The 25,425-nt window shown below is 45.2% G+C and overlaps 1 protein-coding gene across 1 annotated transcript in view; it reads left to right on the top strand.

Annotated features, from left to right (window-relative positions):
- The window catches only part of LOC311345398 (ecto-NOX disulfide-thiol exchanger 2-like), a 126,895-nt gene that overhangs the window by 58,454 nt on the left and 43,016 nt on the right, over nt 1-25,425 (top strand). The window contains 1 exon segment of the mRNA XM_084469792.1: nt 24,988-25,119. Coding sequence (XP_084325918.1) covers nt 24,988-25,119 — 132 coding nt within the window.

Below are 25,425 nucleotides of genomic sequence, written 5' to 3'. Positions count from 1 at the left end.
TTTAAAATAATAGTTGCATTCCAAGAATCATTTGAATATATGAATATATTTGATATACTATATAAACTCTGTCCCATAAGGTCTAGTGGTCAGGTCCAGCCTGCTCAATTTTAATTCAATATGTAGGAATCTAGATGACATCAGCATGATGTTGTCAAAGGCTTTATGACACCAGCACTTTTATCCGGATATATCCGCAAGTTTCAAATTGGATGTGACTTGATGACAAATATGTATTTTATTTCCGCTCTGTGTATAAATAACTTGCATGTATTGAAATGCTACACTATATTATCAAGCCTGCAGTGGGAGAGTTGACATTACTGTCATCTAAATATTTAATTTGCGTAACTTCATGGGTTTTGTTAGTTTCTGGGTCAGTCCTGCTGTGAGCGTGACGTGTTGGCTGTACGCTAGCATCGACCGGTCTCTTAAAAGCGCTCGCACCCGATGTGACAACTGCCCTCCCAGTCACGTAGGTGCGTGTGCTTTGGCGAATCACAACGAAGCCCCATAAACGCAGAGAACCTAGGAACGGCACGGCAGCGCGGCAGAGGAGGCGAGCAGAGCGAGGAGCCCATCCTTGCACAAGCGATACGCGAATACCCTCATGGAGTATTTTTCCAGCGTTGGAAAATCTGAGTGTAGGATTAAGGACCGCTGACCCACTGGGACTCTCCCTCTGCTCAGCGGCGGTCAGTCTGCCAGTTCTGCAGCCATGCCCTGCAGTCCCAGCAGCGTCCCGATCCAAAGCCCAACCCGGAACATCTGGGGGGGACTGGTTTTTTCCAGGCTGGGATTGGTGCTGCTGGCTGCTGGTTGCCAGGGCGTCTCACCAGAGCTCTGGCCCGCTCTCTCCCAGCCCCTCGGAGGAGGACACTTGATGGAGCACCAAATCATGAACAGCCGCGCGGATTTAGCCTCGTTAGTGTAACCCTAATGAGATAGATTCATCTCATAATGCGCCGCGATGCTCCCCGCTAATCCATTACACATGTAGCCGCGCGCGCACAAACACATGCACGCACACGGACACACACGCACGCAAGCACGCACACGCACACACACACACACACACACACACACACACACACACACACACACACACACACACACACACACACACACGCCGCACAAAACCAAAGCACACCTGGAGTCTGACAATTATTTATTCAGTTGTCCAAGCGTGAATCTTATCTTAAATCGTACTCGCCATAATTAAAAGTTTGTTGCGAAATACCAAACTTAAGTGTGTTCCAAGTTAGTTTAAAATGGATTTGTGTGTGGTCTGGAGAAAGTATATCATCACCTCTTCCAGCCAACTCAACATTCCAGCCCGGCGGGAAACGTTGTTGTTTCTAGTTCCCCAGCGCTTTCCAGGCCACCCAACACCTGGAAAGAGGTGGACCCCTCCGTGTCCCTTTAGCAATGCATGAGCCTTTCTCCTGTTTTACCAGCGTATTCATGGCCATGAATGTAGCTGTCTGCTGTGGGTGTGGCCTCTCTGTTGTTGTTGTTTTTGGGGTTTTGGAGCCAATGGATATTTCATTGCCTTGCAATTTTGGAATATATTCTTCCATAAAGTTACATAAATAATGGGCTTATCTTTTTTTACTTGGTGTCTTATCACTTTCTACCGTCCTTACCCCCCCCCCCCCCCCTCCTGTGTGTGTGTGTGTGTGTGTGTGTGTGTGTGTGTGTGTGTGTGTGTGTGTGTGTGTGTGTGTGTGTGTGTGTGTGTGTGTGTGTGTGTGTGTGTGTGTGTGTGTGTGTGTGTGTGTGTGTGTGCGCCTGCCTGCCTGCCTGCCTGCCTTATAAACAAGGCCCCGGGCTACAGGGAATTCTGTATTAGTTTTCCGTCCTTTATTCAGGGTTTTAGTTGAGTAATTCTTTTTGTTATCAATTTCTACGCCAGAGTTGGATCCTGCGCCTCTCTATCTCTGCCGCTTTGAGCTGCGGGGGGTGAGGAGAATGAGGAGGTAAAACGCCGGGGGTGTCTATCTGGGGGGCTTTTTCCCCTTTTATGAATACAGATTTCGATGGCTCTGCCAGGGTTTTCATTTTGTCTCATCGCTCTCTTCTTGCCTGACTCTTCGTGCCTCCTTTTTCACAACAACAATTTATTGTTATATGCACCATGTTTTTGCAACCCTAGGTGCACTCGTTCGTTGTGCGCTAGCACATTGCTGGAAAAAAGCCTCCACGCTTTTTGAAGTTCTGCCTCTCTATTGATGTGGTTTTGAATTATATCTGATATCGTGATGGTAAGGTTCTGTTGTTCAAACAAAAACAAATGTAATACGTGCTCCCCCTAATGTTTATATTAACAGAAATGATTGCTTACAATGTGTTTTATATACAGGGATCAGGCACAATCCCGAATATCTCACATTGCTTTAAACCTGATGCCAGTGAACCTCTTTACACCGATCATGCATTAGGCTTATGCAAACATAAGGAAAAGAACACCCTGTTGTAATAGACTGGCCTTAGCTGAATAGGTTTCAATACAGACTAATACAGACCACAGGCTGTCTAAAACAAAAAATGTTTATGAAGTTGTGTGCGAAGTTGAGCTACATTTTTTTTAAATAGCAGTTTACCATCTTGTGTTGACTACTTCTTTTGTGTTCACTATAATGCAACACTTTTTTTCTTCTTTCTTTTTTTCTTTCTTCTCCATTGAATCTCATGCATGGCAACGGCACCCAAGTGGTGTTGATTCCCCTCCCTGTTCAGGCGGGTTCATGCTAACCAGGGCAAAGCATTAGTATTAGCGTGTATCTGCTACAGTTTAGGTCCGGATTAACGGCCTACATGCTTCTGCTTGTTATAGCAATCGCTGACTATAATGTTTGTTTCAGACCATGTGTTTCTGGAACACAGGGGTGTTGAAATCCATGGATATTGTCTCATGACACACACAAACACAGGCATCTTCTCACTGGCAAATAATGAGTTGGCCTACTGGCATAAGCATGGGGAAGAGGGTGGCATATGGGACCTCTCCCTGCAGCTGCAGGATGTTTGAAGGTAAAGTTAGTGAAGCAATGTGATCCTCGGTGTATATCTGTTGATGTTCAAAAGACAGGTTGTCAGACAGCCTGCTCTCCTCTGGGGGAGGAGGGGGCGGTGTGTATGTGTGGGTGCGTGGCGTATGTGCCTTTAGGTTTGTTTAGGCTCCTGGCGATGAACCCAACGCACTTCCCGACGGGTCCGTCTGACAGAACAGCACTGTCTCCTTATCTCCTTGAGTCGTATTGACTCCATGATCTACCAGTAAAGTGTGGACGCTCACTGGCTGCATAAATCACGCCTGACTGCGTCCTCAGACTCTGATGTGTGCTGTCTCCGGTACACGCACACGTGTTTGTTTACGAATCCATTTTGACGCTTCAATCAATGCGATATCGCCCGTCATCTGTCACTGCCCAAGTGCAACTTTTTTGCAACATAAGATGCACTTGCCTGGTGGAAGGGAGGCGGGTGGGGAGGCCAGCGTCGCGTCGCGTTCTGCGATGGTGTGCTTTTTCCGTTCGACACGCACACACACGCACCCACACGGGCCCGCAGAGGAGAAAGATGGCCTTCCGCAAATTGTGTGTGTGATGCATCCACCCACCCCCTCGGGATCCCTCTCCTATTGTTGTTGTTGTTGGTCGACTCGGCTCCCGCACGATGACTCATGCAGGATCTTGAGCATCTGTTTAGTTAATCAACGTTGTGACTCCGTCGAAGGGTGCGCAGGCAGTCGGGACTGGGAAGCGTATCCGTTCCGCCATCCATCCTTTAATTCATGGGGAAAACGTGGCTGCGTGTCAGCCGCCTCCCATTGTGACCGGCCCCGTGGTGGTGGTGTTGTTGTTGAGTTATTCAAACATGGCGGGGTGTTGCACTTCCCTGACTGTGAGGATGGTGAAGCTTGGTGGCGACGTGTGTATGTGTACTGTATCTGACAAGGGAGGCTTTAGAGTGACAGACTGGCTTTGACGTGACACTGGGGAGACGAGGAGCAAAGCAGGTAAACAAATGCTACACATCTACTAATGCATTCTGCCGAGGTGCATTTTGACGAGGTATGCTTTAGTGCATTTCTAATTCTGTCTAGTGATGTCTGGGTTTGATGGATGTTTTTTTTTTACATATTTGGATATTTGATTTAATAAGGCAAAATAAAAATGTTCAAGTATTAGCATGTGCTGTTGAATGTAAAAAATTAAGAACGTTATGAAGAGGTTTGCTTTAGGCCTGGGCAATAAATCAATAAATTGTCATATTGTGATAGACTCTAGTCAATATCAATATAAAACATGTTCAATATATATCGATAAGAGACTGGACCACCGAATCTAGTAGCAGGGTTTGTTACACAAATACACAGTTCCATACTTATTTACAGTATTTGAGTGTTTTTCATTGTTGTATTGACATTGGAGTAGTTATCAATGAAGAACAGTGGAAGGTCATATTAAGTGTTAAACAGAAGTGTTTAAATCCAGCATGGTAATTCCTAGTCTTTTTAGGTCATTCAAATGATCAATAGTTATTAATATCGATCAATATGATTATATCGTCTATGTCTTTCAGCCATATCACCCAGGCCTAGTTTGCTTTCAATTCTCCTTTGGGATGCTTGGCTTCAGAACCATGCACCACCTTGTGTGTGTGTGTGTGTGTGTGTGTGTGTGTGTGTGTGTGTGTGTGTGTGTGTGTGTGTGTGTGTGTGTGTGTGTGTGTGTGTGTGTGTGTGTGTGTGTGTGTGTGTGTGTGTGTGTGTGGAAAGGGACAGGAAGATAGCGTTCCATGTGCTTACTTATGTATGAAACCATGCATAAAAGGTAGTGTTCAGCAACGTGCTGGGCAGCATTTAATGCAATTCACCGGTCGCATGCCTTCACTAGACTCCTTGGATGCTTGATTTCCCATGTTCCTTAATGCATGTGGGTGTTTAGGTTTGCTGTAAGTCAGTATTACTCTGTGCCAGAGAGAGTTATTCGAGCAAATCCAGATTAGTGAACCAAATTGCAGAGGGCTTGTTTACGACTTCATGTGATGTAGTGGAGGAAATACATATGCATACATACATAAATATGGACCCATAAATAACACATACGGCTGCTCTATCTGCCACTTGTGTAACCCTTCGCTACACGATGGAGGTCAGCGGCGAGCATCTGGAGTAAACTCAGTAATAGTTTTGAATCCCCTACTCTCTGCCTGACAAAGTGAGAGGGACTTTCATCCGTGGTATGGGGACAAGAGGCTCCGGTCAAAGCGACCTTTCCCCATCTCTCCGGTCAGACAAAAGGACGCCCTTAAGTACGGTGGCCAGTTGAAACGTTTCAACTGCTGCTGAAGGGTCCATCTCAGGTAGACGCGGTAGAGTGGTCCGTCTCGGCCCTGCGGCCACTTGTATATTCTTTACCTTCTCCTTCCTCGTCCGTCCCGCAGTCGGGCATCAGCACTTCAGGCACCCCCCCCCCCCCCCCCCGAGCAACGTTTTCTCCGTCCTGTGTTGCCTCCAAGTGGGGTCTGCATAATTGAGATTGCCAGGGCGACTCGCTCCCCTGACTCTGGCTAACGCTAATGGCGCGGGCCGGGGGGATGAGTTGAGAGACCCAGTCCACTCTGGATCCCCTTGTTTGTTTTCTGCTTGATCAAAGCTGAAGGAGGGCTGTGTTGTTTTTTTTGTTTTTTTGCTCGCGGCCTCCATCGCCGTCTCCGCAGCTGCCCGCCAGTTAGTAGCCAGCCACCTAACACCGGAGGGAAGACAAACAATTAGCTCTCAGATGATTTTCTGCCGTCATCCATCAGCCTGGAGGAACGTGGCTGTCCACCGAGAACTCAATCCAAATGATTTGTTTCGCCCCTGCAGTGCCGACCGAAACCTTTCCTCGTTTTCTTCTTTAAATGCTGCCGGGAGTACGTATCAATCTCATTGATTGATTTTTAATCAGGTCATTGCATATTGGCACAGGCTAGAACCTTATGGGGGACATTCATTAGCTGCATTTAAAACCATGGGTTGGTTTATGTTTAGAAATAAACGCAGTGTGCGGTTTGAGTTTCACCCACTGATCAAACCTAGCCCCATGGTACATTTAACATTTAACACAAAGCAGAAGGTGATTAGATGTTAGCACACTCATTGCAACCCACGGGCTGGCTACTAGGCATGGGTGCTTTTATTCAGCAAGCAACCCACATTCGTTGTTTCAAATAAGCTCCACATAACTTTACAGCTTTTAACCGAAAATACTGTGCTCCAACAACCACTGGCGACAGTAAAAAATATCCCCTATTCTTGGACAGCCTTCTCAATCCAATCCCAACAGAGGAGGCACCAAGATACTTTAATGGTGACATTCACACTGTCCCGGTGGCATCGCGTGGGATAAATTGACAGTCTAAATGCTTTTTCTAACACAGACCAGACTTTAGTAAGGATTCCTTGTAAAATAGCCGCCATGGGAAAAATAAGAATATACCTTTTTCTCCCCTCCTGAGTTTTTCGTGTTGAATTGTCTTTGTTTTCTTCCTGGTTAATCCTGGCTCTCTCGCCGTCATCACTTCCCCCGGCGAGAGGCTGTTGTCGTCCGGGTTATTGAGCCCAGCGCTAGACTCTCCTCCACCAGCGGCGATTTCTCTGAGACTGCAAGGGAAGCTCAGCTTCCCCTAAAATTTCTAAAATTAAATGGTCAAATATATATATTGTTGTGTTAACATTTCATTGACTAAAAATGCGTTAAACACGTCCATCTCGAAGACGAGTTCGTTCAGAATCAGCTGCTTATCGCAGGTCGACTGACTCGATTTCCTTCTCATACATTCCCATAGCGTCACATTGCATTTGCCTGTTGGAGCTCAGCGTCCATCCACTTCAATGGGGCTGCATAGAACAGCTTTTTCCAGTGCGTCGGGAGTCAACGGTCATTGGATAAAGCTGCGATTATGTCCCTCCCACGGACGCTCAGCGTCTCTGGGGGTGAATGGAGGAGTGGGCTGGCCTGGACGCTGGGCTTCTGCGTGATGATTGGAGGGTCTGCGAAAGACCGTTGCCGTTTGATTGACAGCTATTTTGAACTATAACAAGTCGCCGGAGCTGTCTTCATTCCTCAGTTCCATCGCCGATTTTGCAAGCGAGTCGAAAGACGAACTGCAACCTATTTCTTGATATTTGCTTGGCGAAATTGCTAGACCATTTTTATACACTTATTCACACAATTCCTTGCTTCAGTTTAACATAATCCCCACATTTCCTTGTTCAAGTTTAATATCGTTTTGGTAGTTGGCCATCACTTTGATTCAGTGAGCCTGAGGTCTGAACTTCAAGTCCTGTATTCAGATCAGGAATTGCAGGGTGACCGGGGAAAGCTGTGTCATTTCTTGGTGTTCCTTAAAGACATGGAGTTGGACAGTGCAATGCCTCAGCTTTACAAACTGTTTTCATTAGTGGCAAAAATTGGAGCTACATCTGCAGGTGTATAAAGGAGCTTCTCCTGTTTAAAGCGGCTCAAGTCCTACACCCATATCACAATGGGCCAAGTCTGTTTAAGCAGCCTAGCTCTGCTGGCCATTGAGAGGGCACTGGTCAAGTCAGTGGAAAAGACAGCTAGTTGGTGTGACAGCATTTCCTTGAAAAGGAACAGAGCATAATTTACATATATATATATACATAAATTGACAATTTATATGATGTAGGCCGAAAATGAGCTTCCCCTCTTTGAAAGACCAGCAGCCGCAACGGTCTTCCACATACATCAAAGCTTGCCTCTCAGCCTCACCCTTCGTACATTACCACCTTTCCACCGATTTCTCCCTGCCACCGCGGCCCTCCCCCCCCCCCCTCCCTCCCGCCAGCAGCCGGCTCTGGGTCCACCAGTAGCTGCCTCTCTTGTGGCTGTCATCGCGGTGCTTTAACAAGGCGCCGCCAGCCCCTCTCCCCCTGCTCATCATCCGCCTGCCATCTCCCGACGCCCACCCGCCGTGCCCCCCACACTCTCTCTCTGTGAGAGGAGAGCGCACACACACAGGTGACGGCTGGGAGACGGGGGAACAGACGCGAGGAATTCATTACCGTGCCTTTCTTTCCATCGATCGCGGTGCGCTCTTCAGCGTTTAGATTTTGCGTTGGAGATGCTGTCCACGCAGACGGAGCCTCCACAGTTTCACAGGCGTGTGCTGCAGCGGCGCAATGTGTGGTTTCCAGATGGCAGAATGTTGCACATAGAAATAAATGGCTGAGATGGTTGGCTGACTTGGTGCCATTAGATGTGATGCATGTTATTTGCAAATTACGCAGGGGACTCGGGGGGTGAACATTTGTAATCATGTTCTTGCCTGGTTTATCTGTGCTGGTTTCAGGGTGGCTTTATTGATCTATAACCAAATTGTTTGTCCTACCAAAATAAATTGATTCATCAGTTGGCAAGACATTGACATGAGTAATTTCTTTGAAATACTGACTCATCGACATGGTAATAAGATGTATTTTTATAATTCATTTCAGCAGCAGGAAGGTCAACTTCCAAACAGCAAATGCAGATCGAAAGCTTTACTCAATTCTAATGTAATTGGAATGTGAAAACGTTTTGCCTATTCCAGAGTAACCCCCCATTCAAGTAATCTATGGTGTTTTATATCAGACCTCAAGTCCCCTGTAATCCCTCAGCTGGCTGCAGTGTTCCACTGCCTTTGCATTGCATTAGAGAACAGTGTTTCTGGACGGCTTAACTCACAGAGTGCCTGACCAAGATTAATTGGGGTTTGTGGCCCAACTTGGACCGCTTGCCTCCTGTATATCTCTGTGGTCAGAGGAGCCCCAGTGAATTGTATTCTCATAGGCCTGAGCGCCCGTTATTCAACCTGCAGACCTACGTAGGTGGTTGAGTAGTTGGATCGAGCTTGAAGAAACTTTTCTCAAAGCATCATTCTTACTTGTCTTGGACAGCGTTCATCGATCGTGTGCCAACACTCAGAATCGCCCCAAAGAGGAAAGTGTTTTAAGCGGTTTGGAGATCATGATGGAGAGACAAAAATCGATTCCAGTTGTCTGCGGTGAGCCTCTCCAGTTCCCCTCCTGAGCTGCTGCCTCTGCTTGACCAGTAACCAGAACAAACCAAATAAAAAAGGTTGCGCAGGGAAAATGGAATTATACATTAAGCATTCATCTTTTTTGACAAACAAATGACCATGCCTATGGATCTTAGTTCATGCCAGCCCAGAATTTTACCAATCGTAATTTGTCATTGTTCTGTCTAATGCACTTAATTCATTAATCCGTGGGTGCTCATATTTCATACAAGGGCCTAGTATTACAATCTATGCTATCTGATAATACTGTATACGGCAAAGTTAAGTGTCGACAGAAAGACAGTCTTTGTATTTATCCGGCAGTCGGATTCAACTGTTAAGCTGTGTGACCAGTTACCGGTCTTCTTTAGGTTGTCAGTTCACGTAGAAAGGCAGTATACATCAAGGGGCCTCAGGGCATTACATTATTTACATGATCGTGTTTATACCAGTGCAGTGGTGTCTTTGATAAAGGTCCTTTAACATGCTTTTCACACCTCTGGACGACTTCCCCCGCAGGTGTTTTTGCAAAGAGGGCTAAATGGGTTTCATCTTAAAACGCCGTACAAAATCATTAGGGTGATTACATGGCAAAGTGTATTGTCGTAATGGCACAGAGCTGGAACAAGGTGTTTGAAGCAGTTGTCAGGGAAAGCCGCTGAGGGGTGGAAGCCCGGGTTTAAACAACTTAACTTTCAGCAGCTTTCGCAGCCTAGCTCTTTTGAACTCTGGTTTTACTTTAAAACCCTACTTTAAAACCCCCAAGTTTCTGCCAGACCTCTGAGCCTGTCTGGTACTCTGCTATTGCAGGTATGTTTCAGGACTCCGGTCTACCATTCCGTCATTAAAAGGAAAGATAAGCTATTAGAAAAACGGCGATGATGGTCACATTGAAAGCTTCACTGATGTGAAAGCATCAGACTGTGATCCGTTGAGTGGCCTCTTTCCTCATTGGTTGAATGCTCCGTGAGTCTCTGTTGACTGCCATCTATTGACGGTTGTAGGCCAGGTCTCTGAAGGACTGTTGATGGGTCACTTAGTCTGCCAGAAGCATTTTAAAATGTTCTTGGTAGTCTCGCCAAGCTACAGTGATAATTAGTTTGTCAACTACTGTCATCGTCATCTACATGTATACACACTTTTCTGTCGAAGAACGTGTGGTACTAGGGAGCCTTTTCATTTAAGGAGGTTTTGACAGGTGTTTGCAGGATCATAAACAAACCAGAATCAAGACATGCAAATTGCATCGACTAGGCCTGTCACCATTACTACTTATGTTGGAAGATCATTTTATGCTACTGATTTAATATAATAGCATAATCATGAAAGCTTACCCTTTGAAAGAGCAATTCACTTTTAGTTCTTAGGAATATTCAGAGATTGGAGATGCCAGAAATGTTGACGTTGACGAATTATGCATTTGTCAGTTAAAACACCTATTACAACACCTCTAAGCCTTGAGTAACACATTCTCTTGGCCTGCGGCTGTGGGCTCTGTGTGTGTGAGGGAGCTGTCTGAGCCCCGCCTCCGACACAGGGGGAAGAAGAGAGGACACACGCAGCGAGACAGGCTAAAATGGTGGTGAAATTCTTTGTTGAGGTCCTGTTACGTCAGGCACATGATGAATAAACAACGTGTTAAAGGGGAGAAAACCGGAAAGATCTGACTAAATCGGGTCAAGTATTTACATCCATTACCTCACCATCAATTTCCAATCAGAATTACGCCAGTGGAAAAGACATCCAATCCTCGACCTCGTATAACCAGTGCAGACCAGCTTATGCTCCGGCCTCCCCCGAAATAGACTGTGTTCATAGGATGATCCCAATGGAGTTTCACTTTTGAGCCATCCAAAAGTTACCAATTGTCTGGTAACTTAATAATGTTGCTATGAGGCAAAATGGTAATAGCTTCGTATGTGTAAACTCCCATTCAGCTTAATGATTTTTCATTATTTTATTCACGTTGGGAAAAAGTGGATCCCAAACAATCCCGTTCAATGTAAAAGGACCTTTATGTAAAGAAGCATGCATGTAAACACAAGGGGCAATATGCAGTTCAGCAAACTTGATCGAGGTCGTCCGTATCTATGTACTGTATGTCTCAATCTCCTTAGATTTTCTCCACAAGCATCTGTCCGATCGACTGCACACTCGCCAGATGAATCACCGAGAACAAAGGGAGGTTCAGTGTCGATTGTGAAATTGTTAAGATGAGTGATTCTCTAGAAAGATCCCAAAAAAGGGGTTTTGTTTGGAAACTGCGCTAGTCTATCCAAATCTCTGAGAATATATATATATATACACAACTGTATTCATTTCTTTTGCCACGCGTCCCAAAATAACAGTGCCAGTTTATCGTCTTCCACGGTGCTTAAGAAACGGCTGCCTCAAACAAGTGATCGCCTGTAATCATTGCAAAGACTATTGCATTCTACCACAATGAAGCGTCTTTCTCTTTAGTGGTGGTTTTCACAGGCTTTACATATGCAGCGAGCAACAGATGTCGTGTGCATAATTGTCAAATCTCCCATATTAAAATTTATCAAAACATTTTTCTAAAGTCTTGGCAAGTCTATGCACAATGAAGCATACATAAAGTGCCAAGCCACTTATTTGATATTGACAATCAACAAATTATATTTTTTTACTTTAAATTGTATTGAAAAATTGTTAGGCCAGATGGCTTCAATATATTCATGTTTAGGCTTCAATGCAGGAGCCCAATGTCTTTGTGTAAAGTAGCCTCTCTGATCATGCCAAAAGCCTGTTAAGGAATCTCCTGCAAACCTCTCGGCCCAATATCCCATCAGTGTGACAAAATACTCGGCTGTGTGGATGCAGCATGCCAGAGCAAGACCCACAGGGAGTTCACTGAGCTGTTGACATTTCCCCCAACTAGGTCACTGGGCTCTAATTGGCTACTGCTGATAAGATACCTGGCCTGTAATTGGTGGCTGGTGATACGGTTTTGTCACTGGGTGAGATGACAACTGCTTAGTCCTTGAACTTTTCCCTAGAACCCTTTTCAGAGGATGTGGAGGGACAACGCTGCTCTGCAATAGGATGTGAGAGACAACATATGGCATTTTCAGACTAGGAGAATGCAGTATAGGACCATCTTCTTAAAATAGACTACATTCCTGTATGAGAGTCATCTGAGTTCTCGGCTAACTGCGACAGAAATAAAATTCTCTTGTGGAAACTAAATTCTGTTCTGAGCAGTTTTCAGTTGAAAACTTGAACAAGGGCACAGGATTTCCAGGATGGCCCATGTTACAGCACATGTATCTTATTTTGTACCGATCTATTTATGTACCTTAAGGTCGAACGGGGTTTCAAGTCTTTACCTTTCTGCTTACCATATTAAATCCCCAATAAGCATGAGGGCAAATCAGCCCACAGAACCAGTTCATTGACACCTTATTGCCTTATTGTGGCATCGTTGAAAGGCTTACTGAATTGCTTTGCATCAGGAAGCAATTATGTGTCTATGACTGGCTAATGGAATACAAAAGGAATTAGCTGGCAGACAAAGCACTATATTCTGCCGTTTCCTCTCAACCGCAGACATCTGACAGCCTCTGTGGACCAGAGTGTGCTGTGAGTCCATATGTGGACGGGTGTGGACCTCTGATGTGATTAGGAACCTTTAGTTCAGACTCTCCAGATGTAAATAAAAGGCTTATGAAGCTGAGGAACCACCCTAGTTTCCCCAGGAGAAATTTAAGGATTCCCGATCTGTATACGACTGGATAGGGGATAGATGTTACTGCCCTACTCCATTTATATCCAAATCAACTCTTATCCCACTCTTGCTGAGGATTGTCCGTTTGAGACAATCCGAGTCCGCCTCGATCATTTGGTGTGAAAATAAACTGCTCTTTTGCTGTTGACTCATTTAATGTTGCTGAAAAATATATGACCTTTATGGTGAAAACTTGAATTGAATTTGTTTCATTACGCACTGTTTATTTTCAGAATTCTTCGCTAGCATCCCTCGTGATTGTCTATAAAGTGTGTTACTGTTCTGCGCCCGTTGATTGTTTTATCCAATGATTAAAACCATCAAATGTATTTTCTACCTCTACTTTCCGTTCTGTAATGAGCTTTTGACATTGCTGGAGTTATTTTCGCTAACCAGCACAGAGAATTGATGGTGCCTCACCACCACTCCCTTGTTTGTGTGACATTGACAACTTGAAAGCAGAAGAAAACCAATTAAAGATACTGGCTTGAGTTGACTTTTTTTTGTCTTTCTTTTTTTTCCCCCTTTCTCTTCCCCTTCTTAGAGTGCATAAAGCTCCTTCAGGCACCACTAGACATGTAGAGCCTGTGTCTCACTTGTACCAAACAGGGCTGGGGCTGTGTAGTGACGGAGGGTGCTCAACTGACACACTGTTACCAGGCGGGACAAGCAGACTGACTGACTGACTGACTGACTGTCGAATAGATAGTATAGCAGTGTTATCCAGAATCCCGCTCCCCAGGGATTCGCGTCCATCAAAAACACTTCAAAGTAAGACTAAGTCTCTCACTTACTGTATCCTTTCTAGCAAAACCCACTAGATCGGAGGATTATCTCTTCATAATGGTGTAGGATGTGGTTTTATTTTTAGAGACCATCAAAATTGTGTGTGTGCGTGTGCGTGCGTGTGTGCCCAATCTCCTTTAGGGTTTTTCGGTCCTGGTCTGTGCCATATCCCTTTTGTCAATTCTTGTCGTCCCGCCCAGTGGCCCTTGGTTCCCTTCAGAGGTTCCATATAATGGTTCCCCCCCTGGTCTCCGGTGCCCTATAGGAACGATGGGGGAAATATCAGGGCTGTGGAGCTTAATCAGGATTTGACGGCAGAGCCCTCGGACGCTCTGGAGGGTACTCTCGCCCTGTGTCTCGTCACGGGGATATTCTTATTTATTTCCCCCCTCCCCCCGGCAAATCCCTGGTTCTCTTACCACGGCCATGCGGGTGGTTGCCCTTTTTTATGTATTTTGTTTAAATTGATTGATTGGGAAAGAGAAACGTTATTCCCTGTCGCCATGGCTTAACGGCTCTGATACAAACTGTATATTTTAGCCTATGTGGATTATCTCCAGCGTCCATCATTTGAAACACACGTCTTAGGGTTGTGAGCTTGCCAAATTATAGAGGGATTTGTTCCAATCATATGCTTTGCAAGTTTTTCTGAGGTGGTGGGTTTACGTACAGAAGAGAAGAATGCGGAAAGATGAAACACATTTTCACTATGAATCCATTATGAAAGGTTTGCATTATTCAAGCAAATTGGAGGTGACTATTGTGTTAACTTATTAATTTGATCATAATGGCCTCCTTCAGGTGTGTCTTCTGAGTGCAGTAACAATAAAGGGGTTTAAAAGCAGTGGCTTCATGACGGGTTAACAAGGCCGGGCAGGAGTGTTTGAGGGGTTTAAACCACTGGGGATTCCATCAAGCGCAAGCATCAAACCAATTGTCTTCATCATCTTGTTGCATACAGGGTGGACTTGCATTGTTGTTGTTCCGTTGTTTGGTTGTGTTCCTCTGCTTTTATCTCTGGCCGGTTTCACAGATTGCCTGACAGACATCGGGCAGAAGGATAGCATAATATGCTATCCTTCTGCCCGATGACAATATTATTGTAATGGTGAAGCTGCACTTCAGGCTGGCCAGCCGAGAAACCATAATTAGAGAATAGTTAGACTTTTTTATTAAAATAGGTCAGAATGATAGAATATATATCGGGAAAGCGCATTTTAGAAACCAGGCTCTGTATTTAACATAAAATAATGGAAAGATACAATCTTGGCTGATTAAACTATCAAACGGGATCCTGTTTGACATATCATCAAGAAGTCGTCCTGTTGGATCTCATCAAGTTACCTTTTATATTGACGTCCTGCTTGTGATGTATTTCACAAAGATGAATCTGGATGGCCTCATGACGGTCACCTTCAGGTATCTGTTGATAGGTGGTTATCTGTGTTCTGGTCGTATATATGCCCACATTTCCTCTTGTTACCCGTAATGACAAAGTCAAAGTGGTGACGGCTCATTAACAAGCCAATCAGCTCCTCTCTGTCAGTCCCTGAGAACCCTTTGATCTGTTTGAGCACTCTGAGCCACAGGAGTTGGGCATATTTCTCTGTGGTCCCATTACATGTTTCATATTCCAGGACAGCTGAAAAATTAACCATTTAACAAACCAGATTCAACTGAAGAAGTCACTGTGCTTTCATGCAAATACGCAGTCTCTTTTGCTATATTTTGACCGGTCATGCTGCGTTTTGACGAGCCTGCCTGCAAGTCGTACGTACCGGCGGCTCGGATGAATCCAGTAATTAACATTCTGACACGCTTCATAATAGACCGGAGAGATCTATTAATGCAGCAATTAATGTCAACTGGTCTTTCTGAACGTTCTGCTTTCATTAACTTAAATGTGCAAATTGCAAATTTGGTTCCGTCTTTTGCACCTTCTTAAGTCTTGCCACTTGCTACTTGCCAGTTGCCAGTTGAGAATATCAAAATGAGAAAACTTAGAAAGGATAGTGTAGTGGTCTCTTCGTTCTCGCCCCCTCCCCCTCTGTCAGCCACTTACACAACAGGGGGGACTGTATACAAACACATGGATGTTTGTACACAGCCATCTTACCAGGAGGAACTGCATACAGACATACATACATACATACATACAGACACATGAACACACACCCCGCACACACAGATAAGCATGAGATAAAGCTTGGCATGCACAGCCCCTGCCAATTGCATGATCCAACGCGCGCGTGCACGCTGGAGAATGTTGTGGTAAAAAGAGAGAGCAGAGTTTCAAAGGATGAAAAGGTGAGTGTGCTCGGCTCCTCCTCGCTTGTGGTTTCTCCGGAGATAACATTTTTATCTGGAAAACCCATTCAATGATAATAACAATGATGATGAGTTGTGATACTCCCGGGGCCCTTGTCGGAGACACTGTCCCTCAGTGACTTTTCTTCGGGGAGCCACTCAGTTTCCTCTGGGAGCCGGTAGTGGTTTAGCCATGGCTTTGCTCATGGACGTTTCAGCTGGATAGATGCCTATCAGCACCAGCGCTTCCCTCTGGCTCAAAGGGGCTTCGCTGAGCCCATTTGATTGTTGAATGACCCCGGTACGAATAGGCCATCAGCGCCGTGTATCAGAGTTGGTGTATTGGTGAGAGTAGGCTAATGGCGTAGTGATATTAACAAATATTGCACATTTTATTTGACATACATTGACATACTTTTTTAAGCATTTGTTAAGCAAATAGGCCTCATTAAACACTGATAACTACTAAGAAACTCACAAATGAACCCGAAAACAATTAAAATTCTCTTGTTAATTCAGTAGTCCCTATTATGTTATCAGTCATATTCATATGCTTAGAAATGGATTGAGTTCGCCAACACAGCGAAACTGCATTACTGAGGATCAATATCCCTTCAAACGACAAGCCTGGTCATAGTAAAAAAAAAAAAGAGGGGGGGAGAGAGAGAGAAAGGATTTTGCTGGTGACGGCGGGCAGCATCCCACACTTTTATGAGGAAGAGTGCAGAATGTCAATCGCAGTTCAAAAGGATAGACCACTGTGGCGGAATAATGAGCGCTTAAGGAGTTGTGGTCTTTCAACTTAGATATCAGAAAGGTCATTTCAATTAAAGGGTAACTACCTTGCAGCATGGGGCCCACCTAATTATCACACATCACAGAGCCGGGCTTCATTTGAAATAGAGGGATAAGTAAGTAAACAAGAACTATAACTGCGTTCTCCTATCAACAACTTCCATCACCTTTCTGCTTTGCTATTTAATTCACCTGATCTCACAAGGATAATAGACAGTAATGAGCACATCTATAATGGCGAAGTTCGGCAGTGTACTTTCAGCTCATGAAGAATGGTCTTCAACCATTGCATTGCATTTGGGTAACGTATAATAACGTCCATCGTCCTTGAGCAAGCGTTGGCGTCATGCACCGTCCTGGTGCGCCATTTGAATCGATGAGGACAATCAATGGCCCAAGGACCTTACAGGTCCCCCGTTTGGACCTATCGATGATGATTGTGTCAATGGGAATTATAATTGGACTGAAGTGCTCTTCTCAAGTGCCTTGAAAGGGAGCCTGCATCGATGCTACACACTCATTGGCATCTTTGCACACATGCTGAGAAGAAGGCGCCTGAATGACCTGAATGGACGGAAGCCCTCCAAGGTCTCGGCAGAAGCTTGCCAAGAGACGCTGAGATCCTCCCGGCCTATAGCCGTCTGTGAGTTTGTTACTCCCTGCCTGCAGAAGTCCATCAATTGCGGAACAATTGTCCATCATATATCATAGGGGTTGAATTGGCTTTGCAGTAACTGAATATTACTGCAAACATTCAGGGTAGCATCAGTGTTTGCATCATATTGCTATGGGAGAGCACAGCTGTTGAAATGAAAAAAATTTAATTAACAGAAATATTCATTCAGTTATATCAGGTAATGCATTGAGTAATATTTGAGGGATACTAATTAGGTATTTAGCCCCAGTCAGTGGGTAAAGATTGCCAGAGTTCATGACAGAGTGGTTTTAATTAGTTGGTTTATGTCTGTGCTATTATTCAATAAGACGTAACTTAGAGGGTTTATTGGAGTGAATAAATGTAGGGAAGATTCCGCCATGTCTATGTAAACATCGCACTTCCAACCGGCTTGATAAATCAACGCGCTTGTGTGCATTTGAGTTGAGCCTCGGATGTTAGGAAAATATAATTTAGGAGTAAACATCATTTGGCTCTCCTTTTTTTTCCCCTGGCTTTGTGTACAGCGGTGTTGCAATAACTTATCCGGCTACGACAAAGGCAGCATTGACGCACAACAATTAACACCAAAATCAAACCGCTCGCTCGCCAAGCTGGCAAACCCGCTACACACTACCCAGTTCCATTTCGTATTTTCAGCACAATCTTTCTGTTATAACAAGGATACACCAGTACGGCAGTTTGAGGCTTAGCATTTTGACAGTGTGTCAAAGTGGAAAAGGAGACTTAAAAAGACATGTCCCCCCACTACGGAGCATGCTGCTCTCTCGCCCTGTAGAAGCCCTGCTGCGTCCACACGCTGGCCTCGGGCGTCTGGCTCGGCTCAGTGGGCCTTTGTTCCCCCCGACCCCCCCCCCCCGTCCCCTTCCCCTTCCCCTGGTGAGCACCAGCGTTGTGAAACATTTATGGAGATCTTGGCCACAACACCAGTGATCATCAGACCCCTGCCACTTTGATCCTAATTAACGGATCAAAGCAGCGGAAAGGAGAGCAGACAGACATCCTCCTTGTCTTTGCGCGTGTACAGGGTTGTCTTGTTTTGTCTGTGTCTGTTTGTATCTGGTTTTGTTTATATTGCGTGTCTGTTTGTGTGTTTGTATCTGGTTTTGTTTATATTGTGTGTGTGTGCGCACGTGCGTGTGTCTGGTTTTGATGAGATCTGTGTCTGGCTATGATAAGATGTGGTTCCGTTTCGAATGGGATGGACAACACCTTTTTGAATTTGATTTGAGAAAAATAGATGTTGACAACCACTGCTGTGCACTTGTAGGGCAAGCTGTGATCGTCTACAGGGAATGTTATGGACCCCGAAAGAAAGTATGCAGGCACTGATGTAGTGGTGTAGTTCTTCAATAAAGTTCTGCATGGGGATGCACCGATACAATACCAGTACTCTGACTCTGGCCCGACACTGGGCTCATATAGTGGTCCTCGTAAAACTCACAAAGCTCTGTGTAAGCAACAATTAGTTTAATACCCGCGTTAGGATTACCGAACACCTATAGTATATCACTACGGTGTGTAGGGCATTTCACGTGCACAACATCGCACATTATAACGGACTCATACGGGACTCGTAACGGCAACGTATCCTAACTTTGCCGTGGGCCGTAACCATGACGATAACACACACCCCTCTAGAACTCTCAGCATTAATAATCGTTTACTGCTTTAACGGCACCAAAAATCCAATAACCTAGTCAAAACTAGATGAAAAAAGGTTGTAGTCGAAAACGCGACGCAGCTTTTACTTCTCCGCCGCCTACAGAGTTTGTTATGTACGATCATTCAAAAAAAAAACATGTTATTTCCCATAGACATTTCACCGAGGGAACCGGAGCCTCGGAGGCGGGACTTATTCCTCTATATACTCTATATATATAGACCTCTATACTATATTTAGTATAGAGGTCTATACTAAATACACTAAACAAAAATCTGTCTATGACATCTGCTAATATTGAGTTGCAAATTATACTTAACTAATGTTGTCTACAGTTGGGGGACCATATCTGACCTCTCACCCGCTCATCCCATATATTTTTACACATGCCTTCCTTGGTGTGTCTGCACGCACACACACACACGCACGCATAGTGCAATACAAAGACCACGCATCCATCCGAAATGTAGGTCAAAGAGAAATTTTCTCCAGAACAGCAATTTAGCTTTGCTTGCATTTTTGCTCTTGCACTGTCGTTTTCAGGCATTGGCTTTAGACTTAACAAAATCTTACTTGAAAATCCCTTCCAATAGAAAATGTAGGCCTTTACTTTTTCTGTTGCAAAATACCCATATGCAATCGCAAGTTACAATCTGTTTTTGTTCAATGTTTAGGCAGCTGGGGCTTGGTGGGTATAAATAACAAGTAATTACACCAGGTCTGTACCATTCTGTGTCAAGTAGTTTTTAGTTCTAAAGAAATATATTTTTAATTTTCCCAAAGACACAGCTTTTGCCCGCCCTCAAATTGACCCCTTTTTCTCTTTCTCCCCTCCATCTGTCTCTCTCGCTCCACCTCTTTCTCTTTGTCTCTCTCTCTCTCTCTCCTTGTCTCTCTTCATTCCTAGAGGCTCTTGTAGTTTGCTATTAATTCTGTGTTCCTTTTCTGCACCATACTATCCTTCTATTCTCTCGGCCTGTATAGGGATACCTCTGCTGTAGTATTCAGTGGGCCTTTAAATGGCTTCATTTCCCACTACCCCACTTGGGAGAGTGGGGTTTTTAAAGAGTGTTTTTAAAGGGCTAAAAAACAATCAAAAGTCCACAGTGAGGGAAGTTACATTGAAACTCTGTCTTTGAACTGTGATTGACTGTCTGAAAAGCCCAAACACGTGTAAATAGAAGAACCAGGGAATGTGTTAGTGATGGGCTGTGTGCCTGTGGTCCTGTTGCAGACACACAATTACACACACAGACAACCCCCCACTGGGCTTGGAACTCAAGATAATTCGGGCCAGCAGGTGAAATCCAATCAATTCTCAATTTGCCTCGGAAAATTGACAGCGTTTTGCTTTTTGCTTTTTTGACCTTGACAACAGCTTTAGTCATAACATCCTTTTTAATACTTGCAGGATGTCTGACAATATACTGATATTTGTTTAGTTTTCAATGTAAAAATATAGCCCTGTGATTTATTTATAGCGTATAACCTGACAATTCCTGACACTACACAATACTTGTGTAGTGGGTTTGTGTTTGTCTTGTGTCTGCACTCGCATGTACTTCACTATGATAGATTGTCATTAGATGTAGTTTATTCAGTCCCTCCCTGTATCTCTCTCTCACTCACACACACACACACACACACACACACACACACACACACACACACTTGTGGTTGTCATGCAGTGGAAGAGCTTCGCTCCAGAGGGAGGGACATGACTAAGACCAAACTCCTCAGAGACGCACAAAGAGACGGATGTCTGAAAAGGATGCTTTGAATGAGATGGTGAAAAGGGGCGTGGGAGAAAGTACTCTTAAGAGAGTACTGTATGGAGAGTGGCGGAAGAGTTCCGGGCATGCATGTAAGAGCTCCATGAAATATACATAGGCGTTAAATGGAGGAAGTGGTGTTTGGAGTCACTGGAAGAGAGAGATAAGCACCAGGGCTAGGGCTTAAGGGTTGCTCTGTACTTCCTATCGCCCTTTATCTCCCATACACACACTCACTCACATGAGGAAGAGGGTGGGACACACACACACACATGCAAAGATGGGAGGAAGTGGGACACACACACACACACGCACGCAATGGATTAGATGTCTTTAGCCAAAAGTCAAGCATGAAGTCGATAGGATGGGGACTCCATGATTTATTTCATTAACCAGTTATGCGCTCAATACTTGAACAGGGTGTAGATGCTCTCATTCACTGAATGATGGGGATCAAGGGATTTGTTTTTTTACTATTCTTGTCTTGTAACAAAAAATGGAAATTGGAAGGAAAGGAACACGTATCCAAATGATCACGTTTTATTGGAATTTGGCAAGAAAACGTGTTGGTTTGTATTTAATTGTTCAATTAAAATTGTACATTCCCGCGTCATTTTGAGGGTTTCCATCCGGTATGAAAGAAATTTAGGAAAGGCATCAAACATGGCCAACTGGTAACCCAGTGCCCGGGCTGTTTACAGACACACTGCCAGGCTGTAAAGTGTATCTATAACCTTCCAGGCTTCACAGGCCTGCGCCCCGAATCTGGTCAACACATTTTCAGGTCCTTAGTCAGCATAGTCATTAGTGCCACATAAACGGCTGTTACAGAATCATAAACTCTAGGGTCAGTGCAGTGTACACACACACACACACACACACACTTACACACTTGCAAACTTACTCACACCCACACACACACACCCTCCTCTTCTAGCGTCTCCCTCCTCGCCGCCACTTCAACTGGCCGTGACCTCCCGGCTTAATGGGCTAGTGCTGGTTAACAACACCCAGAGGCTGCTGTGAGCGGCATCATCAAAACGCCCCAGCCCCTGCAAGTTTTCCAATGGCGGCACAAGGCACTCCCCCACACCCCCCCCCCCCCCATGTCCTCCCTCCCCACATCCTTGCCCTAGGAGGTGTTTGCAGGTGTGAAGTTTACACTGAGCAGGCGCTGCCTTGCTCGTTATTCAGGGTGGTGTGGGAGGAGGGAGGAGATGGCTCAGGCCCCGTCCACACGGGGCGAAAACGATACGATTTGATGCGTTTCGGGAATATCTCCATAAAGACGGACTCGTTGCGAAAACGCATCAAGCTGTAGAAACGCTGTAGTACATATTCAAGGCCACTGTGTGGCGCTGGTTCTCCACAAAAAAAAAAGTGGAGCGCATCAAACCTGCACGCATCAAGCCCATGCACGCTGTATATAAACATGCAGTTGAGGAGGAGAAAGCAGTTGTTAATACTTTAAGATTGAGCAGAAATACTTTTTAATGTACAGTTAGTAATTCAATTTACCAAGGGGCTGTATTTAAAGCTACAAAATAATACAAAAAAAACCCACAAAAAATCAAGGGGGGGGGGGGGGGCGATGACGTCATCATTTGCGTTTCAGGCGTCCACAGGAATCCTAACACAAAACCGAATAGGTCAGTTTTTATCTGAATCCACCCTGGGACCTGGTTTCCAAAAAGTGTGTTTTAGGGCACTGGTTCCGCCAGATCCGTCTGAACCAGTGGTGATTTCTCTAAGACTGCAAGGGAAGCTCAGCTTCCCCTAAAATTTCCAAAATTAAATGGTCAAATATATACTGTTGTGTTAACATTTCATTGACTAAAAATGCGTTAAAACACGTCCATCTTGAAGACGAGTTCGTTCAGAATCAGCTGCTTATCGCAGGTCGAGTGACTCGATTTCCTTCTCATACATTCCCCGAGCGTCACAGTGCATTTGCCTGTTTACAGTGCACAGTGCACTCAGCGTCCATCCACTTCAATGGGGCTGCATAGAACAGCTTTTTTTAGTGCCTCGAAAGTGGATGGTCATTGGATAATGCTGCGATTATGTCCCTCCCACGGACGCTCAGCGTCTCTGGGGGTGAATGGAGGAGTGGGCTGGCCTGGACGCTGGGCTTCTGCGTGATGATTGGAGGGTCGGCGAAAGACTGAGTTGCCATTTGATTGACAGCAATTTTGAACTATAAAACGTCGCCGGAGCTCTCTTCAGTCCTCAGTCCCATCGCGGATTTTGCAAGCGAGTCAAAAGACAAACTGCAACCTACTCTTGATATTTGCTTGCCGAAATTTAGACAATTTTCATCGTACATTTCATATACTTATACACACAATTCCTTGCTTCAGTTTAACATAATCCCCACATTTCCTTGTTCAAGTTTAATATCGTATTGGTAGTCACTTTGATTCAGGGAGCCTGAGGTCTGAACTTCAAGTCCTGTATTCAGATCAGGACTTGCAGGGTGACAGGGGAAAGCTGTGTCATTTCTTGGTGTTCCTTAAAGACATGGAGTTGGACAGTGCAATGCCTCAGCTTTACAAACTGTTCTCATTAGTGGCAAAAATTGGAGCTACATCTGCAGGTGTATAAAGGAGCTTCTCCTGTTTAAAGCGGCTCAAGTCCTACACCCATATCACAATGGGCCAAGTCTGTTTAAGCAGCCTAGCTCTGCTGGCCATTGAGAGGACACTGGTCAAGTCACTGGAAAAGACAGCTAGTTGGTATGATAGAGCATTTCCTTGAAAAGGAACAGAGAGAATAATTTATGTATAAATAAATTAACAATTTATATGATGTAGGGCGAAAATGAGCTTCCCCTCTTTGAAAGATGAGCAGCCAGACTTGCGGTTTCACCAAAGAATCGGCTCCGTGTGGACGGGGTCTCAGTGTTCTTGGGGGGGGGGGGTAAGCAAGGAGATAGGATAGGGGTACGAGTATGCTGGCAGGCACTCGCAATCACCACATTTTACAGGTCTGTCGGAGAGAGGGGGTCAACCAGAGGGGAGAATTAAAGAGCGTTCAGAGCTGTGAAATTGGCTGTCGGCGGCAAGAATGAGCAGCAGGAAGTGGGTACGGCGAGTCAACTTCCTGTGTGCTTCGCCAGTGTTTTTCATTCAGTTTTTTTATCTGAAGGCATTTGCTTTAACCGTGGCGAGCCTTGGCACCGATCCACCCGGACCGCTGCTGCCCGGGTCTGGTTTTTTTAATTATAAGCTGGAGCGTTTTCTAGTGCCCTTGCATCTGCAGCAGGTCTGATAGTGACAGCATGGCAGCCTGTGGCAATTATGTTGTTTTTTTACACGGCTGCTGTTATTCTGACCAATCGGAACAATAAGTAATGCAGCGTTTTGCTGTGTTTTGTCGTTTGTTGTTTGTTGTTGTTATTGATGTTGTTGTGCTCAATGTTTTGTCATAATGACAGTGTAAACAGGCAATTACAGGCTTTCATTGTTGATGGTGGGCCTGTTTATTTTGGAACCTCACATGAGTAGCGCTTGCGTATTATCAGTGCAACAACAAAACACAGCACAAAACAACGCTTTTTACGTTTCCCCCCCCGCTGTTCCTTTGAGGAATCTCTGCATATATGAATAACAATATCCGCAACAATATGTATTGAGGTAATTTCATCGCAACCAGCCGTCCAATAAAACTCTGGGCAGGGGTCGCGGCGACGGGAGGTGTCAGGCGGAGCCGGGCTGATTAACCTCATAATGGAGGCTGGGGACAGCAGCCTTGTCTAAAGTGACTGCGGGGTCACAGTGGCCTGTCTCCTCGTCTCCTCACCTCTCCCTGCCTCAACATGGGGGTCAGAAGGGGAAGCAGATAAAGGCAAGGAGGCTGAGGGAGGAGGAGGAGGAGGAGGAGGAGGAGGAGGCCTGTGAAAGGAATATGGTGATCAGACTCTCTCAGTACATCAAGCCTGTGGCTGGAGTACCAGCCTTCAGCCTGGCTGTTCCCTTCAAGACTGTCGTTTGTGTTTGTTTTATTCTTTGGTCCTAAGACAGCATTGGATGATTTAACAGGACACCCAATTTTGATATCCTAGAGTCACAAAATGAACACGACGTATCAAATCATCGTAAAAAAACTAATTCCTCTCTCTTGCTCGTTTTCTTCTTCTTTCTTTTTCTTTCTCTGTTTTCCCTTCCAGACGTGATACGGAACATGACCATGGAGTCGAGCGCCATGCCGATGCCCATGTCGGACCCCAACGCCTGGGCCACGGCCATGAACAACCTGGGCATGGCCCCCATGAGCATGGCCACGCAGCAGCTCATGCCAGGTACACCAGCTGATTCTCCCAATCTAACGCTCACACTCACCCGGGCCACGGATCAGCTCCACCACCGGAGCACCGGAGCGCCGCATTTAATGAGCTGCCCCGACAGCTTTTGCACACGGCCGGGGGAAAACGCTGCCATCGTAATAAATGTGAGGGTGTTGGGGAAGCTGCCGGTGTCGTGTTTTGGCGTGTCCGATGAAAATACAAAAAAAAAAAACCTTCCCCTGGAATTATCAGCCTTGCTGGAGCCAGCTGTGCAGGGCCGATTTATTCCCGGGGACGAGACGGGAAGACACCTCAGTCGGG

This window comes from Micromesistius poutassou (assembly GCF_964030765.1).
Source record: "Micromesistius poutassou genome assembly, chromosome: 6".
Taxonomy (NCBI): Eukaryota; Metazoa; Chordata; class Actinopteri; order Gadiformes; family Gadidae; genus Micromesistius; species Micromesistius poutassou.
The sequence above is the reverse complement of the archived record's forward strand: the minus strand, read 5'-3'. Positions and strand labels throughout refer to the sequence as shown.